We start from the raw sequence: 19,078 nt of genomic DNA on the forward strand, positions 1-19,078 counted from the left end.
TTTCTATTTGTGCTCCAGTGTGCTTTATTCACATTTGGCCCTATTGTAGATATAGTCAGGGTTTGATGAGGATAAGCCTGAAAACCTTGTGATAAATTAAAGGCCTGTATGTCAGACCTACTTTCCCCTGGTTTTCTTTCTGCTCTCAATTTTGAAGAATTTTCAGTACAAGTTTTCTGTATTTAATTTCCCTGACTTCTTCTAGTTAAGGAAATTGTAGCTTATGGATATGGTTGTTGAAATTGGTGGCTGTGAAAATAACAACAAGAATAATTTACCCATCAGTCAAAATATTAACCTATTCTTTTGTTTATAAAATGTTTTAAAACACAAATTTATAATTTCTGCCAAGAAGATGCTTCTGAGACATACTCTTACCTCTCAAATTTAGTTTTTGTCTTCTTCTTCTTCTTCTTCTTCTTCTTCTTCTTCTTCTTCTTCTTCTTCTTCTTCTTCTTCTTCTTCTTCATTGCATATCTATAGTTTAGAATTAGAAAACCAGCTCACTTTTTAGTACAAACTACCCTTTTTGGGAGTTATGCCTTGAGTACAGCATTTCATTCAAGTTGACATGAGCAGCGATGAATTGCATTTCAATTTTATTTTTACACCTGACTGTTTTGTTTAAATTGGTGCAATTACTTCACAGGAGGCAAAGACAAAAGCTCTGAGATACCAAAGAATTAATTTGCTTTCATGAGTTGTGTCTTACCTCAGTCCTTCCAGGGTGGTGCCAAATCCAAGCAAAGTGCTCTTTTGAAGTTGAAAAAAAAAGTTTATGCACCAAACAGATAGGGGTCTTCAAACACAGGTAGTCAACAAACTGAAACAGAAATGCCTGCAAAAAAAATCAGTTCAAAGTCTGGGCTCTACTTCCTATCCTTTGATATTAAAATAAAAATGGAATGGCTAGGTAGAGCAAGCTGAGATGAAGTCAGAAAGAAAACATGTTTGAGGCTCCTTTGTCATTGCTGTAATTATATTGCATTAATATGGTATAATCTACATGCTAATTTCAGGTGTGGCTTTCATATATCCTGTTTTATTTTCATGGCCTAGACAGGATTGGCCTCTCCCTGAGTATTACTCAGACTGCTCTCTGGTCAACTTCTGTATTGTTTGAGGCAATTTCTCCCTTTGGGAAAGATGGGAATACGACATTCACTCGAAGTTGGGTTTGAGACCCAAATATAATTGGTTGTCATTTTAAAAATAGTTTGATATTTCCCCTCCTAGTAAGCTACCATGGTATTTCACATAGAACTGGAGAGAATATTATATCAAAAATCTCATATAATCTAGTGCTCACTGAAAGTGGTTTCAAATTTCTTCCAAACGAGTGCTTCCGATGGTCTGACTTGAAGCTATCTGGACTCAACTTGTTTACGGGATCAGTTGGCGAGTTTACTGCTGCACAAGGCTTTGTAGCCGGTGCCCTATTTATTAAACTCCCAGTCCTTTAAGGCATCAAAACATTTCCAATTTTGCTACACTGAACACTCAGTGCAGCAGGCAGGATGTGACTTCCCCTGTGTTGTATAACCAAATAGCATTTTAGAAATGAGTGACAGGAAACATGAGCTAAAAAAATGAATCTGGGTCACTCATTCAATAAACAGATATTGCCGTTCTAATAGGTGCTTTTTCAAAGCCATAAACATTATGAATAGTAAAAACGAAACAAAACAACAGCAAGAAAGGAGGTTTGCACTGTGGGGTGGAGGAGAAACAAATCATTTCCCAAATTTAAAGTCAGTTAACTTCTTGGAGGGTGGAGAGGTTATGGAGAAAGTCACTAGATCTGTGTCAGATGGCTGGCCTATGTGTCTTTGAGAAGTCATCATGCAGGAAGTGTGCAGTGAGGAAAACCCCTGAGACTAAAGGCTACTTGGTTGGTAGGTAGCAGGACCAGGTTTGGAGCAGGTGCTGGGCCCTGTAGTGATCAAGAGGATGCTGACTTCTGACATTGTCTGAGGAACATGGGCTGGAAGCCAGATTCTGCTCTGAAGTCTCTGACTTTCACTTTGAGGAAGGCCGGAAGCTGGTGGAGGTTTTTTTTTTTTTAAATTGAAGTTTTAAAAACGTTTTTTTGAAAGTTTCATACAAGTACAGTACCCACCTGGTTTTCACATCTCTCCTCCCCACTACACCTCTTCCTACACTTCCCCACTCCCTCTTTAATTAATGACGTCTTACTAAGTATCATATATATATATATATATATATATATATATATATATATATATATATATATATTGTATTGTATATATATGGTCTTAGGGCTGACTATGTGAGTTAACCCATCACAGGACTTCCTTCTGTAGAAAACTGATTGTCCCTCTCTCAGTAACCATCGATTGGCTGCAGTTCTTCATCTAGAGACCTAACTGTCTGAAAATTCCCCATGCATGTTGTCATGCTGAATATTTAGGTAACCATGTTGCTGAGATTTCACGTGAATGACTTTCTCGTGATGTCAAGAAGATGCTGTTTAACAGCAGGTGTCCTAGTCCTCTGCCTCTTACGATCTTTCCACCCACTCTTCCTCAGGGCTCCTTGAGCCTTAAGACGTAGGGGTTGCATTGCAGATGTAGAAATTGAGGTTGAGCTACCTTGATTACTTATACTTTGCATTATGGCCAGTTGTGTTCCTGTCTGCTGTGGAAGGAACCTTCTTTGAAGAGTGGTGAGAGCTGCACTGATCGGTGGGAATAAGCATACATGGTTAGAATACATTTATATGTTATATTTATTTTAAAAAATGATAGCAGTAGGTTCTTCTCTGGGGTCTTTGACCCTAGGGTAGTTGGCTAGGGTTACAGTATCAGGCATGGATCCTCCCACTTGAATGAAAGTCTTGTGTCTATTTAGACAGCTGTTGGTTACTCCCTGGATAAAAATGCCACTATTGCAACTGGGTGTGGTGGTGTACACCTTTAATCCCAGCACTCTGGAGGCAGGTGGATCGCTGTGAGTTTGAGGCCACTCTGGTCTCAGGACCAGTGTGTCCTCAGCAAGTCCAGGACACCCAAAGCTACAAAGAGAAACCCTGTCTTGAAAAACCAAAAAGAAAAAAAAATAAATGCCACTATTGCACCATTGGCAATATCTCGCTTGGCTGCTCACTAGTGAGTTTGTAGGTTAGAAGACTGGGTAGGACTAGCGATTGCTTTCCTCCATTGGAAGCTTCCATAGCACCTTTGGATACAAGGAGAGTCAGTTCTCAAAGAGGAAGCTTCCAGTTCCAGCTCAACTCTCTTCAGTCCTGTGTCTGAAGTGTGTAGGGCCTTCAGCAGCAGGGTGTTATTTCTAAGTTCTGGGAGGGTTTTGAATAACAAGGTGACACAATCCTGACTGATGTATAAAGAATGGAATATACAAGGGTAGGCAAGGAAGTAAAAAGGCCTTGGGGGGGGCAGGGGGTGTGATGGTAACTGTCTAGGTAAGTCATGGCCAAGGGACAGAAGTGAAAGTGAAGATGTTTGTCTAGATTTTGTAAGTTGTATAACTTCAAGCAAACATCAGAATCACTATATGAATGCTTTTTTCCTTTTCTGTCACTATCTTTTTTTTTTTTTTTGTACTCTTAATATGTTTCCTGTGATTTTAGGGCACTAATTTAGGACACAATTCTCCTATCCTTACTTCTGTCACTCCCATCTCAATACTGTGTAGTTTTGTTTCCCATTTCTTTGTCTTTTCTCCTGAGTTGTTCTTCGTGATGCACCACACCCACGTGTCTGTAGTTGATTAAAGCGTCTTTTTCATCCTAGGGGAGTGCTTGCTGTTTAATTGGGGAGTTGTCCAATTTGATTATAGAAGAGACTTTTTATTTTTCATTTGATGTGTGTGTGTGTGTTATAATCTTGAGTGTATGTGTGTAAACTAATTTTTTTGTGTGTGTATGTATATACATGTGTGGTGTAATCATGTGTGTATGTGTGTGCTCACCTGCTATGTACATCTGTAGCTTAGCTGTTGATAAGGTGATACACAATTTTTTCAATTTGTTCTGCACCATATATTTTATGACGAGGCAGCTCACCATTTTGACTTGACTGGCTGGCCAGAGAGTCCTCAGGTTCTGCCTTTAACTGGCTCCTTCCCCATGCCCCCCTCCCCAACCCCTGCCCCAAGTGCTGGGGATGCAGAGGTGTGGAGTCACACTTGGCTTTTGCATGCTGAGAATCCAACTCAGTTCCTCCTGTTTGAGAAGCAAGCAGTTTACCGGTGAGCCATCTCCCCGGATACACCCTTTGAACAAAACAAAAACAAACAAACAAACAAAAGAATGGAAAAAGAAAACAGGTTCCAAGTTCATGACTTAAATGTTACTATTTCACATCAAGAAGAAAAATAAGGCTGAGTGTGGTGGTGCATACCTTTAATCCAGCAGGCACGCTGAAGGCAGAGGCAGGCAGATCACTGTAACTTCTGGGCCAGCCAGGACTGCAGAGTTGAGAGATTGTTTCAAACAAAACAAAATAAAAAACCAAACAACAACAAAAAACCAAAACCAAACCACACACACAAGACAACACCAACACCAACAGTGATGCCTTTAGAACTTTAGTGTTGGAAGTTCCTGGAGAGGGTTTGGTGGGGAAAGAAAGGCTCCTAATAGTCAGGGGTGTCTTGGGCTGGAACAACAGGTGAAGAACAAAGCATGTGCCTTTTCGTGTTCTTTGGATTTTACTGTGATCTTCAGTTACATTTTTAGTCCGATACTCATACAAGCAAAGCGTGCTGCACATTTGTTCTGTCCTAAGCTGGTTTTAAGTATAAGATAATAAAATAAGAGGAGAAAGAATATAAAATCTCTCTGCTAAAAGACCTAGCAGTTGAATAGGGGCAGAAAAAATACTCTAATGAAATAAGTTTAATATATTTGGGATGTTCAAGTCACAGAAATGATAAATCAGATATGGGTGGAATTCCTGTGAAGAGCAGTGCACTGACAAATTTTATTAGAAGCTGCTTCTTTCAAGTGTTCTGTTAGGCATGGGTCCTGACTAACATCCTAGCAGCAATCTGAAGGCAGTTAAAGAGACACTTGGCCCATCAGACTATTGAAACAAGGGGCCCTAAAAAATTGGAATTTTCTCAGAAATATCATGCTGAGAGTAAGAAAAGACAGAAGTCTTGTGTCAGCTGGAAGAGTAAGTTGTCTGTGGGGAAAATTCCTTATAGTTGACAACTTGTCAGGATGATTTGCAAGAGAGACAAGCAATGATGAGCAGGCCACGTCTGGATCAGGACTGTTTCATACATTGCTTGTCATTTGCTTAAGTCGGAACCTCTCATATCGGGACCCCAAAGATGGACGTGATTACTTCTGTGTACCTTTGTCTCATTCCTAGTGTGGCCACATTAAATAAGTCTTCTTTCTCTGCTTTTCACTATCGCTTGTCTGTTTAATTGACTTACAGAGGAGGGCAGGGTACAAAGCCTACCTTGCCAGGCCTGCCAAGGTCCAGCGTCTGGGCCCAGCAATCCCAGTTACACTAACCCTGCATATTCAGTTATCAGAATCATTAGAGACTGTGTTGCCAAGCACTGCAGAAATAATGTGGTGGGTATCTTCTATGAGGGGGCTCTGAGTTGAGGCTGACCTCAGATCTTACACCACAAAGATAATAACTGTAGGGAAGTGGGTGTGGTCCTGGAAAACTCAAAGATGATATAAAGAAGCTGGTTACTGTTACAGTAAGAATTTACACCAAGGACCCCATGCTCTTGCCAATCAGTGGTTCTACTTCTGAAAGTATAACCATTAACCCAACCCTCAAGACATGTAACTAGTTTATCTCCATATCTTGTTGGCTTTTGTTTTGGTTTTCGAGGCAGGGTTTCTCTGTGTAGCCTTGACTGTCCTAGAATCACGTTGAAGGTCAGGTTGGCTTTGACCTTACGGAGATCTGCCTGTCTCTGCCTCCCTGAGTGCTGGGTCTGAAGGCATGCAGCACCGCATCCAGCAGCGGCTTGTTGGCTTTTATGGCTAGAGTCTGTGGAGGAACTGTAGGCACTGGCAGCTACTATATTGTTTGGGAAATCGTTTTTGTAGGGATAAGAGTTGTTCTTGTTATATTAAGTTCACAATAATCATGAGTAAGATTAGGTTTTGCAAATAAGTATAAAATATGTTTTATATTCTAAACCTAAAATTTTCTTTACACTGTGTTAGAGTCTATATTTAAGAAGTATTAGTCTTGAACCATCCAGGACTTAACTGATGCTTAACTGAAAATACAAATTACAAATTGCAGATCTACAGTGGATATCGTTGCACTGTTTGCCAGATTCAGAAAGATGCTTAGAGCTGCATTTTCATTTCTACTATCTATGTGAAGCTGAATGTGATTCTTTTCTTTAATGTTTATTATGATTGTTCAGGTATGCTACACGTGTGTGAGTGTATACATGATGTGTGTGGGGTGGTGGTGAAAGTGAGTGGAGGTTGGGGTACACCTTTGTGGTGTCAGATCTGCTCTTTGACCTTTATGTTGTTTCTGGGGATCACACTTACATTCTATGAGGCATGTGGGTACTTAGCTACTAAACCATTCCTTCCCGCCCTACTGAAGGGGATTCTTGTAACAGCTCAGGCTGTAATTAAAGTCATCTCTTTCTCCCAGGCTTCTCACACCTAAAGTTTCAATAGGATGTCCTCCCCTCTTACCCACTATTCTGGTAGGTACAGTTTTTCATGGGGACGTACACCTTGGACTAGTGTCTCGATATAAGTGAGTATATACCATTTAGCTCTTTTTGCTTCTGTGTGAACTCACTCATTATGACAATTTCTAGTTCAATCCATTTGTCCACAAATTTTGGAAATTCCTTGTTTTTAATAGCTGAGTAGTATTCCATAGTGTAAATGTACCACAGTTTCTTTATCCATTCTTCTATAGAGGGACACGTAGGTTGTTTCCAAGTTCTGGCTATTATGAATAAGGCAGCTATGAACATGGTTGAGCATATGTCCCTGTTGTGTAGTAGTACATCCTCTGGGTATATTCCAAGGAGTGGAATAGCTGGGTCTTGAGGAAGCCCTATTCCCATTTTTCTGAGAAAGCACCAGATAGCTTTCCAAAGTGGTTGTACTAGTTTGCATTCCCACCAGCAATGCAGGAGTGTTCCTCTTTCTCCACACCCTCGCCAGCATGAGGTGTCAGTTGAGTTATTGATCTTAGCCATTCTGATGGGTGTAAGACTCAGTGTCGTTTTGATTTGCATTTCTCTGATGACTAAGGAGGTCGAGCATTTCTTTAAGTGTTTCTCAGCCATTTGATATTCCTCTGTTGAGAATTCTCTGTTTAGCTCTGCGCACCATTTCTCTATTGGGTTATTTGGTTTGGTGGTGTTTAATTTCTTAAGTTCTTTATATATTTTGGATATTAGACCTTTGTCAGATGAAGAGTCGGTGAAGATCTTTTCCCAGTCTGTAGGCTGTCGCTTTGTTCTCTTGACAGTGTCACCTGCCTTACAGAAGCTTCTCAGCCTCATGAGGTCCCATTTATTAATTGTTGATGTTAAGGCCTGGGCTGTTGGTGTTCTGTTCAGGAAGTTGTCTCCTGTGCCTATGAGTTCCAGACTCTTCCCCACTTTTTCCTCTAATTGGGTTAATGTCTGTGGTTTTAGGTTGAGGTCTTTAATCCACTTGGACTTGAGTTTTGTGCATGGTGACAAATATGGGTCTAATTTCATTTTTCTAGTAGTAGGTCCTGGAAAACTACAGGCGAGTCTGGGCCCTGGGGCCCTCCGCAAACTGTGGCAACAGCCAAGGAAAAAATAGGCAGTAAAAACCTTGAACCCCTACCCGGACTAGCCGATGGACATTCTCCACTGTTGAGTGGAGAAGGAGATCTAACTTTCACACAAACTCTGGTGCCCCATATTTGAACATGTCCCTTGGACGGAGATGCCTGGTGGCACTCAGAGGAAAGATAAGAGGTCACCAAGGAGAGACTTGATACCGTATGAGCATATTCAGGGGGAGGAGGTCCCCCTCAGACACAGACTTAGGGGAGGGGAGGGGAGTAGGGGGGAAGTGGGAGGAAGGGAGGAGTGGGAGGATACATGGGATGGGCTAACAACTGAGATGTAATATGTATAAATTAATAAAAATGTATTTAAAAAAAAATAAAATAAAGTCATCTCAAATTATCTTCTCTACAACAGTTCAGATTTATACTAAAGAATGCATATTTATACCAATGAGCTTTGCGTATCACCTGGAAGCCCTGGAATCTGGGAAGAATATGTTCCAAATTAGAACAAAGAACCCCATATTCAAATCTAAAAATATCAAGGAAACTCAGAGGAAAGATGCTAAATCCAAAAAAAAGCATCTTTTATGCCAATAAGCGTGAGTTTTCAGGCTGAAAATCAGGGGAAAGGCACTGTCTTAGAGAGGTACTGTATGCCAGAGAGTAGCCACTCAACAGGTAATTGTTGATGAATCCATGAGCTAAGTTATAAATTCAGTAAGATTGACAGGATGTTCTAGTCTACCACATTGAGAGAATCTGGTAGTAAGAGCTTTCCATTTTTGACGTATGTCTTGGATAATGGTAAAGCCGACACATCTAACAAAAATGGCTCATGAAATAATATAAAAATTCTTATTGTTATAGTTTAAAACAAGAAGAAAATCCTCTAAGAGGAGACTGGATAGAAACAGTGCTCCACGTCTAGGATACATGCTTTGACCTCAGATTTTCCTGATGAGTCTTTTGCTCCAGGGTTCTGTAAATGGATGCAATTTCCCCTGTTGTTAGTAAAGAAATTATAATTTCATTCTAAATCCTCACCCAGATACATTGCTTTCTAGAGGTGGCAGCATGGCAGGATCACTGTAGGTACTAGGACTGGACCTGACCCCCAGGGATCCTCCAGGAATTGTCTCTCAAGAAGAAGATGAGAATACTGGACCCAAGAGAGTGGAGGCTTACAGGAGTTTGCAAAGCTGCTGCTTCTTATAGCAAAGATGTATTTGGAGAAAAGAAAGTACAAGATAAATAAATATAACTTATTTTCTGATGAGAGCAGTGTTCGTATTCAGAGGTCTCCCTGTGTGTTTTTATGTTTATATGAGAGTATGGGTACATGCATGAATAGAAATGCACATGTGTGTTTGTATGTGTGTGCATGCATTGAAATACATGCAATTATTTGCATGTGAGTGTCAGTGGGGGTTGTGATTGACAGAATACAGCAGCTTCCTGACATCCTGACATTTCGTTGCTAGTTTCACTATATATAATATAGTAAATAGAATGAAGAGGAAGAAAGCGACAAGAAGAATGTTTTTGGCTTTCAATACGCACTGTTGTTCTTCCTCTGGGTCTGCCATAAAGCTTTCTCTCTCCTCAGGCTCTTCTTAGGAAAATGAATGTACTAGATGCAACCTCATCATACAGGCTTAACCAAGTTTATTTTAATTACATCCAGAAAATTCAAGGATTTTTTTTAATTGAAAATTTTTTCCATACAGTATATTCTGGTCATACTTTTCCCCTCTTGCAACTTCCCTCGCATCCTCCCCACCTCCTAATGCACTCAACTTACACACTTTTAACTCTTTAAAAAACAAATAGGCAAACAAACAAACAAACAAACAAACCCCAACCAATCAAACAAGCAAAGAAAAAACCCCACAACAAACAAACAAACACCACAAAACCCCCAAAATTGAAAACCACATTATACAAACAAAAGACCAATAAAACCCACCTCCCCACGAAAACCTAAATTGTCTTCACAAATACCATTGCATTTGTTTTTTGTTGGCCATCTACTGATGGGTGTAGGGCTTAGTCTAAATTATGTTAAATATATCTAGTTAGAGTCTATTGGAGAAAAAGAACCCTCTTTGTAAGCAGGTTTCAATTGTAAATAGTGTCTTGGTTAGGGTCAGGAGCCTGTGTGTACTCTCTGCTCTGCCCTGGAACCCAGTATAACTTGAACCTGTGCAGGCCCTGTACTTGATGCCACAAGTTCTGTGAGTTCACAAGTACATCAGTTCTTCTGTGTTTGGAGTATGCTGTTTCCTTGGAGTCATTTATTCTCTCTGTCTCTTAGAATCTTTCCACCCTGTCTTTCATATAGTTTCCTGAGCCTTGAGAGGAGGGACTTGATGAAGTCATCCCAGTAAGGACTGAGTGTTTCAAAAATCTCTTTCTCTGCCCATTGTGGGTCTCTGTGTTAGTTCCCCTTCTATTGCAAGAGACATCTCTGATGACGGTTGAAAGAGTCACTAAGCAGAATGTCACTAGAACTTATTTTTATTGTAATGTTTCTTTAGCAGAACAAAGTTTGTGGCTTCCACCACTTGGAAATGGCCTTAAGTTGAATCAAACGGTAATTAGTCACTCCAACAATCTTTGTGCCATCACTGCAGCAGTGTGTCTTGTAGGCAGGTCGCCATGGTAGTTCGCAGGGTTTGTAGCTGGGTTGATGGTTACCATTATCCTTGGTACTGTATGGGGGTACTTTCCATGAACACTAGCCAGTAATGGTGAAGCCTCTAGTTAGGCAACAGCCCAGCTTTTCTGTGTCCAAGGAGACACATTAATATTGTCATCAGAAATAAGATGACATCAACCATCAGTTTGAGGATAGCAACCAATAGCCCTGGCATTAGCCTGAGATGTCTGGGGCTTCCCATTGGGTCCCTGTGGCCCATATTCAACTAGATATAACTTATTCCTGAACAGGAGATATTACTTGATATTGAAAGATGTCTAGTTGGGGCATTGTCTCCCCCGTGATTTGCTTTCTCCACTTAGATTTATTTCTCATATAGATGTGTGCAGAAGCCTTTTCAATAATAGGTTTACACACAGCCCCTCAAATGGCCCTTAGTGTTAATTCTTACTCCCATGTCCCCTCTCTTGCTCATTTCTTCCTAATTTAATCTCTATTATGATTTAATCCACCCACTTCAGTCTTCTACCTCTCTATAACCTATAACTATATATTCTATTTTCCCCTTAGGTTTTATTTTTTGACAACTCCAGTTTTTATTGGTTAACACTTTGATTTGCTTTTCAAGGAACTGAGGCAGCTTGGAGTGCTGTGCCATGCCCCTGCTGGCTGTGAGCCTCTGGAGAAGCTGCCTCAGGCAGGGAATTTGGTATAAAAGGAGCCTTGAATTTAGCTAATTAACTCAAGACCAGAGTAACACCAAATCAGAGCTTTTAATAATAGATTTTTATCTCACCCCAATTTCTACAGCCTCATTAATCTCCAACTCTCCCAAACAACTCCAAAACAAACCTGAGTTATGTTTGACTTAAATTTGGGATGTTTTAAATTTCTTTTGTTAACATCACTCATTAGAAAACAGAAGTATTTATAGCATTAAAAATGAGATTAAGACCAAGAGATTGGGCCTCATTCCCACTATGGTAGAGTTTCTGATACTATCTAATTGTTGCCCAGATTGGTGTGTTAAAAACATCTGTCAGCTAGGTATAGAGGTCTAGCCAGCATTCCACCACTTGGGAGGGAGACATGGGAAGACTGTGAATTTCAGGCCATCTTGAGCTACATATGGAAGTCAAGCCTTTTCTTAGGCTATGTAGAGAGACCTTGCCTAAAAAATTAAACCTAACCAACCTGAAACTGCTGCCAAAATTTTTTTTAGTATAATCTTCATTTTTATGAATGATACACATATGTATCAAGAGCTCAATTAAATTATTGGCATACTTACTTATAATGGCTATATAAAAATAAAAAAATATTTACTTGAGAATTCAACAGAATTCTTATCTCATCTATAGAATTGTACATCTCTGGCAAAATGCAGTTACTAAGAGATTTATGCATAATGTTGTAGAAATGAATATTTGAAGTAATAAAACCGAGTAATATATAATTGCTCAGAATCTGCAGGGTAGCATGTTATTGTGGCGTTTCTTGACTTATCAGTCTAACAAAATATTAATGTGATGGACTAATTTTTCTTCTTCAGAAACAAGTTGTGGAAAATAACCCTTTCCTTCATCTGATAGTGTGTTCCTTTAGCTTGATAGACCTGTCTACAGTTACATCATATTCTTTTCCCTTTTCATCTCCACTCTTGCTTTCTGGTTACCCACTCTAGCAATACAAGACCAAGCCAAGCTACAAGGCTTTTGCAGCGATCCCCACAAACACACTGCTCCTGGAACAGAAGGTCAGTGCTGGTTTTCACAGAAAAGTGATGTTTTATGTGTCTAGTATCCGTTCTGTTACTTGTTATAACATTTCTACTGGGAAGACATATGTTTTTCCACTGTGGTGAAAGCATCTTGGTTAACATAATGGCTGACATCCTTGTTATCACTAGGGCTTGAATACGATCTCACAGACGTCTTGCCAAGCAGACTTGGAGGTTTGGCTCAGACTTCAGTATATCCTCCTTTATGAATTTAAAAGATGTTTTGTTTAAGGGTTTCTTCCTCTGTTTGCAAAACCCAAGGTAAAGGTGAAATGGGATCATATGTACAATTGGATACCTTTGTCATTGATTGATTAAGCTTTGAGTAATATGAGCTTTCATGACGATATAATGTGCATACCCAGCTATAATATCCAAATGTCTGCTGTAGCAATGCAGATTCTATCACCAGATGAACCCCTTTTTCATTCCTGTCTACCATTGGTTCTATCCTTCTCCCTTCTGATTACCAAGGAGATTAGAGATCACTCCTAATGACTAAATAACTTTCATATGGATCTAGGTATTTTGTTTTGCTTTGAAACATCACCAATTATAAAATTATAGGATGATATATATTTTAATAAATTAATTACATGTATACAGGTGAAATCACGTGAAGGATTCACATCAGAATCAAAGTGAAAGTGTCTACCAAGGGTGGGAAATCATAGATGTCATATGTTATTTTATGGTGACTTATTTAGGATATTTAGTAGTTATTGCATTAAACCTATTTTTTTACATGGTTAGTGATAGTGTTTCAAATACTGTTGCCATCATTTGTCAAATGTTAATTGTTTGTCAGCCAGATGGTATTTAGATAACTGATTTATGAATCTTCACTCTTATTCTCTTAGAATGATCCAGAAAATGAAGCTTTTGTATGCTATCTAAAATGTAGAAACTATGTGGGAAATATTTAGCAACATACAGTCAATATTAAGTAGGTAACATTTCTTGTAGCATATGTCTATGGTAACAACTCCCAATTATACACGTGTGGTGTCTGAAAGTTTGTATTCTGTATGCGCAAATGCTTTGATCTACATAGTTATCCACTGGGGAAACATCTGAGAGTTGGTCTCTAGAGCCTTTCCCAACTTTCTACCTGGAGTACCTCGGTAAAAGTTAAGATTGGATTAAAGCCTCGGGAGAGATTGGGAAGCGACACTCCCCCAGGTGCCCCTATTCTCCCTGTCTAGGGGCATTATGGTGGGACATGGTGGCAGTGTTTAGGAACATAGACTGCCAGTTTCAGGTGGTCATCTCTCAATTCTCACACCAGCATCTGCCTTCAGAGAACCGGGAGAGGTTTCTCTAGTGAGGCAAAGCAGGCTCCTAGCCTGTTGCCTCATCTGAGACACACTCTCCTGGGGTGGGAGATGCTGTGTGCTACTATCCTAACGCTCTGTGTAGGAAAACGGGTTGTTAATACTACCTGTAAGTCTTTGAGGTATGATACTAAATCATATTTCTTTTAGAACTTCTGACTTTCTAGCCTTCTTTTCTACTAACGAAGTATTTTATAGAGGTTATGATCTGTTGGACGTTAAGGGTGAAATTCCATCTGTTAACTTCCAGTTTTATCACAAAACTATTTCTAAAAGGTATGTGGGGATATTGCTGCATACTCAATCTGTGAGGTTCATATGAAATAGATTCTGTGTTTTTTATTTTGAATATAATGTTATGTAAGAAAATTACTATCTTACTTTGGTACAATGGGATGTAGATGTCATGATCCATGATTTAAAATAATGCTTCTCTACGGAGGAGTAGATTATTGTATTAAGCACTAGTGTAGTCATTTGGCCCGAGGTGAATTTTTCTAGACCATAGATATTTTGGCTACTGAAAACCTATGAATTAAATGAGAATGATTTTTTTTTATTTTCAGATCATTTGTATAATTAAAAAATTTACACTAGTGACCTCACAATGCCACCAATCTTCTTCTCTTTAGTCAAAAGCGTCTCCAACAAAACATTCAGAGTATCTCCTTTATAGCATTCACTGGCCACATCCTGGTTTTTACCTGCAAGGGATATGATAGCTTTGAAATAAAAGAACCCCATCAAAGAATAAAAAGAATGAGCCTGCTTCCTCCCAGCCTTTCACCAACAGTGTTGCTTTCATAGATGGAACCAACCAAGTCGTATGCAAACGCAAAATGACTGCACCATTTGAACAGCAGAAAATGGAGCAGGGAAATTGTAATTTTACATTTTCCTTCTTTCCTTCCTTCTTTCTTTCTTTCTCTTTCTTTCTTTCTTTCTTTCTTTCCTCCTCCTCCTCCTTCTTCCTTTCTTCTTTTCTTCCTTCCTTCCTTTCCTCCTCCTTCTCCTCCTCCTTCTTTTTGATTTTTTGAGACAGGGTTTCTCTGTGTAGCGTTAGCTGTCCCAGACTCACTTTGTAGACCAGGCTGGCCTCAACTCACAGAGATCCTCCTGCCTCTGCCTCTCTGAATGCTGTGTACAGGCATGCACCACCATGCCCAGTTTACATATTCTTATTAAGTTTTCTTTTTGCTTGTTTTAAGTCAGATAATTACTTTAAAATACCTTTTTAATAATTCAAAATTTCCCCTTTATACTTTCTTTTTCTTTCCTCTTTTGACCCATTCTCCTCTTGTTTGTGTCTTTTTTTTTTCTTTTCTGTTCAGTAATCCTGGAGACTAAACCCAGGGCCTCATGCATGCTAGACAAGCACTCTTATAATTAAGCTATATTCTCAGCAGAACAAAACTTTAAAGTCACGTGCATTTCTGCCAACCTTTTCAAAGGATAGCGAACTGCTCATTTTCAGTGTTGTAGCTTATCGGAAGTAATTCAGTAACTTGAATTACTTGAAACCAACTGTTTATATACAGTATAACCCATCAAGTTACCGAAATAAAAGAGATTCACTTCCTAGTTTAGTGAGAAAATGAAGAACTTAACACTTAGATACTCTTTTATTTTCGAAAGAATCAGTAATTTGGAATTTTAAAAAGTCTACGTGCTTCATTTGTACGTCTGTTTGTGCACCACATGGGTCTAATGCCAGGAGAAGGTACAAATCCACGGAAACTGGGGTTCCAAAATGTGGTGCGGCATGTGTGTTCAGGGAATCAAATTCCCTGGTCCGAAAGAACAGCCAGCACTGTTAACCACTGACTGAGCCAGCCCTCCAGCTCAGTGGTTCTCAGCTGTGCCTTGTGATACCTTTAGGGGTTACACATCAGATTCTTATATATCAGATCTTCACATCATGATTCACAAGAGCAGCAAAATGACAGTTATGAAGTAACTTTACAGTTGTGGGTCACCACAATATGAAGGACTCTATTAAAGCTCCTAGAACATTATAATGTAATATTTTATTAATTATTTAAAAATGTAATATAATGTGTTTTGGCCAATATTCACTCCAGATACTCCCTTTATTTCAGTGGTTCTCAACCTGTGTGAGCTTGCTGGCAACCCTCTACACTAGAAATATTTACAATTATGATCCATAACAGTAGCAAAGTCACAATTATATAAAGAAAATAATTTTATGGTTTTGGGTGGGAGGGTCACCATAACATGATGGTCTGTATTAAAGGGTCACAGCATTAGGATGGTTGAGAACCACTGCTTTAACTTCTAGATCAACTTCTCGCCTTCTTTCTTGTTTTTTTTAATAACCCACTGAATTTTGTCATTCATATGTTTATGGTATGGCCTTATGGCCATTTGGTTCCAATGGAGAAAGACCAACATACCAGGGGCCTATTCCTTCAGGAAAACTGACCCTCCCTCCCAAAGACACAAACAGCTGTCAGCCACCCCCAGGTTGTGGTGGGGTCCATGAGATGCAATTCCCCCTCTGTGTTCAAACAGTGACTGCCTTGAGCTTGGGTAGGTCTCGTGCATGAAATAACAAAGGCTGTGAGTTTGTGAATGAGACAGTTCTGTCGTGTTCAGAACATGGTCCCACCTGACCTCTGGCTCTTAAAATATTTCCACTCCCTCCTCTGCAGAAATCACTGATCCTCAGGGAGAGGGTGATATTGTAGTTGTCATGGTTGTCTCATTTTGATGGAGCACTCTGTAGACGTTTATCCTCTTTCACCAGTTGTACGTTTCTCTGTAAACCTCTGTTCACTGCTCAAACAAACTTCCCTAGTGAGGTTGGAAAACTGCACTAATCTATATGTACAGAGATCCATATTTAGAGAACAATTTGGCACTATGCACATTTAGCAGCATAATTGTTCTAGGTTTATCCACAGGGCCATGATCTTCTAAACCATGAGTTCTTGGCCAATTTATAGTATCAAGCATCTGTTTCTTTGCATGTAAGGGGCCTCAAATCCAATCAGAAAATGATTGATTACCCCCATAACAGTCGTGTCTCTATCATTCCCTTGGGGATATCTTGCTATGCCAGTAGTTATTAGCTATTATAGACCATAGAGTTCAGAGCTTGGAAAGACAGTTGATAATCTGCCTCTCTAGCAGCCTATACGGTGCCTTCTAGAACTCTGAAAGTTATCTAGTAGGGACAAAGCTTCCTCTTTAGTACCAACTTGATTTATTTATGTCCTAAGACCAAAGTTGGTAGTATCTCCAGCAATAGGGTCTTACCTTCAAGTTCTGGAGGGTGCCTGTCTTAGTTAGATTTTCTATTGCATTGAAGAGAACCATGGCCACAGCAACTCTTATAAATGAACACATTTATAAGCTGATTTACAGCTTTAGAGGTTTAGTTCAACATCATGGTGAAAGCATGCCAGTGCGCAGGCAGACATGATCCCAGAGAAGGAACTGAAAGGTCTACATCTTGACCCACAGGCAGCCGATGACTGTGTGCCACACTGAGCGTAGCTTGAGCACAGGAGACATCCCCATAATGGTACACTTCCTCCAACAAGGCCACACTTCTTAGTAGTTCCATGCCTCATGGACTAAGCCATTAGTCTGTGGGGGCCATTTCTTTCTTTCTTTTGTTGATTCTTTTTTTTTAATTTAAATTTAAATTTAGTTAATTTATTCAGATTACAACTCAATTGTTTTCCCATCACTTGTATCCTCCCATTCCTCCCTCCCTCCCACTTTCCCCTATCCCCCTCCTCTAGGTCTAAGACCGAGGAGGACCTCCTCCCCCACTATGTGGTCATAGGCTATCAAGTCTCATTTTGGTAGCCTGTTTATTCTTTCTTTGAGTGCCATCAGGCCTCCCCATCAAGGGGAGGTGGTCAAATAGAGCACCAGAGTTCATGTCAGAGTGAGTCCCTGCACTCCACATAACTGTGGAGAATGTCCTGGTCATTGGCAAGATCAGAGTAGGGGTTCAATGTTTACTATTGTATTGTCCTTGGTTAGTGCAATAGTTTGAGCAGACTGCCCTGGGCCCCAATCCACTCATCACGGTGTTCTTCTTGTAGGTTTCTAGGACCCTCTGGGTCCTTCTATTTCCCCATCTCCTATATTTCTCTTATCTCCCAACAGATATGAGCATGGGATACTAATGTATATCCCATCCTCTATAGACTTAGTTAAGAATGAGGTACCTAGATAAATGATTTTTTTTAATATATATTAACTTTAGTCACAATGTGCACTTTTGTATATTTCAGAAAGCATTTGAAAACTTTACAAGTTTTTTTTAATTACTTAAGGCTGACAGCAATAAGGAAAACTTTAAATTGTGGAAGCATACTAATATTCTGAGCAAATATTGTTTTTACTATGAAATTGCTTTAAGGTAATAAAAAAAGGAAGAAAAATCTATATGAAATAAAGTTATATGCACCTCATTGTGCTGTAAGAGAATTTTTTTTTATAGAAAGATAGTTTTTTTCCCTGAAGGAAACTCATATTATCTATTCCTGACCTTTCAAGCATCCATAAGGATAGCATCTTCATCTAGTGTCAGATACAGTTTCCCCAATAAATACCATCACTGCCTGCCATTTTAATGCTACATTTAATTTACAAATAACTGTGTCTTTGCCAGATTCCAGAGCAGTTCAATCTTAGGTAATAAAGTAAAATTGTAGAAATAGTTTTTCAAATTTAAAGTTAAAAGTTTATTTCTTTACTTTTTTGTCACTTAACCCTTGAACTTTGTTTTTAAACTTTGTTTACTATTTATTTATTTATTTATTTATTTATTTATTTATTCACACTCCATGCTGGTCAAAGCCCCCTCCCTCCTCTCCTCCCAGTCCCACCCTCCCTTCCCCATGCCGCTTTGTTTACTCTTTAAACCTGGTTGCAAATCACATCCTTCAGCCACAGTAGCCATAGCAGAAGGATATAAGAAAGCTATTTTGACAACCAAAATGAAAACTGTGGTATAAAAAAAATAGAAAGGTAGAGCTTTGGTTTACCCTGTTATCAAATCAATTTATCTCAAGTTGTCTGTTTAATATTTTAAAGCACAGTTGAGTGGAGAGTGGGGTCTGACTTTCACACGAACTCTGGTGCCCCATATTTGACCACGTCCCCTGGAGGGGGAGGCCTGGTGGCACTCAGAGGAAGGATAGCAGGCTACCAAGAAGAGACCTGATATCCTATGAGCATATACAGGTGGAGGAGGTCCCCCTCAGTCACGGTCATAGGGGAGGGGAGTAAGGGGAAATTGGGAGGGAGGGAGGGAGGAATGAGAGGATGCAAGGGATGGGATAAGCATTGATATGTAATAGGAATAAATTAATAAAATATAAAATAAATAAATAATAAAAATATTTTAAAGCACAGGTTGCTAGCTGCAGCCTGATTAAGTATAAGTCTTTAGTGAATGTTTAAAAATTTCATGGTTCAAAAAACAATTTAGTTGTTAATTTAGGATATGACCTATACTACAGAGTTATCAATTAATATTCTGCTTTTTTAATTA

At 39.4% G+C, this 19,078-nt stretch overlaps 1 protein-coding gene across 24 annotated transcripts in view; it reads left to right on the forward strand.

Annotated features, from left to right (window-relative positions):
• Nucleotides 1–19,078, forward strand: part of MLIP (muscular LMNA interacting protein) — a 265,468-nt gene that overhangs the window by 153,680 nt on the left and 92,710 nt on the right. For 19 of the 24 annotated variants that reach the window (XM_084752855.1, XM_084752868.1, XM_084752848.1 and 16 more), the window contains one exon: nucleotides 12,113–12,184. The exons of the other annotated variants lie outside the window; for them this stretch is intronic. In XM_084752855.1, the coding sequence (XP_084608981.1) occupies nucleotides 12,113–12,184 (72 nt within the window). The remainder of the gene's footprint in view (nucleotides 1–12,112; nucleotides 12,185–19,078) is intronic. 24 annotated transcript variants of the gene reach the window in all.

Source organism: Acomys minous (assembly GCF_964271855.1).
Source record: "Acomys minous genome assembly, chromosome: 13".
Lineage (NCBI taxonomy): Eukaryota > Metazoa > Chordata > Mammalia > Rodentia > Muridae > Acomys > Acomys minous.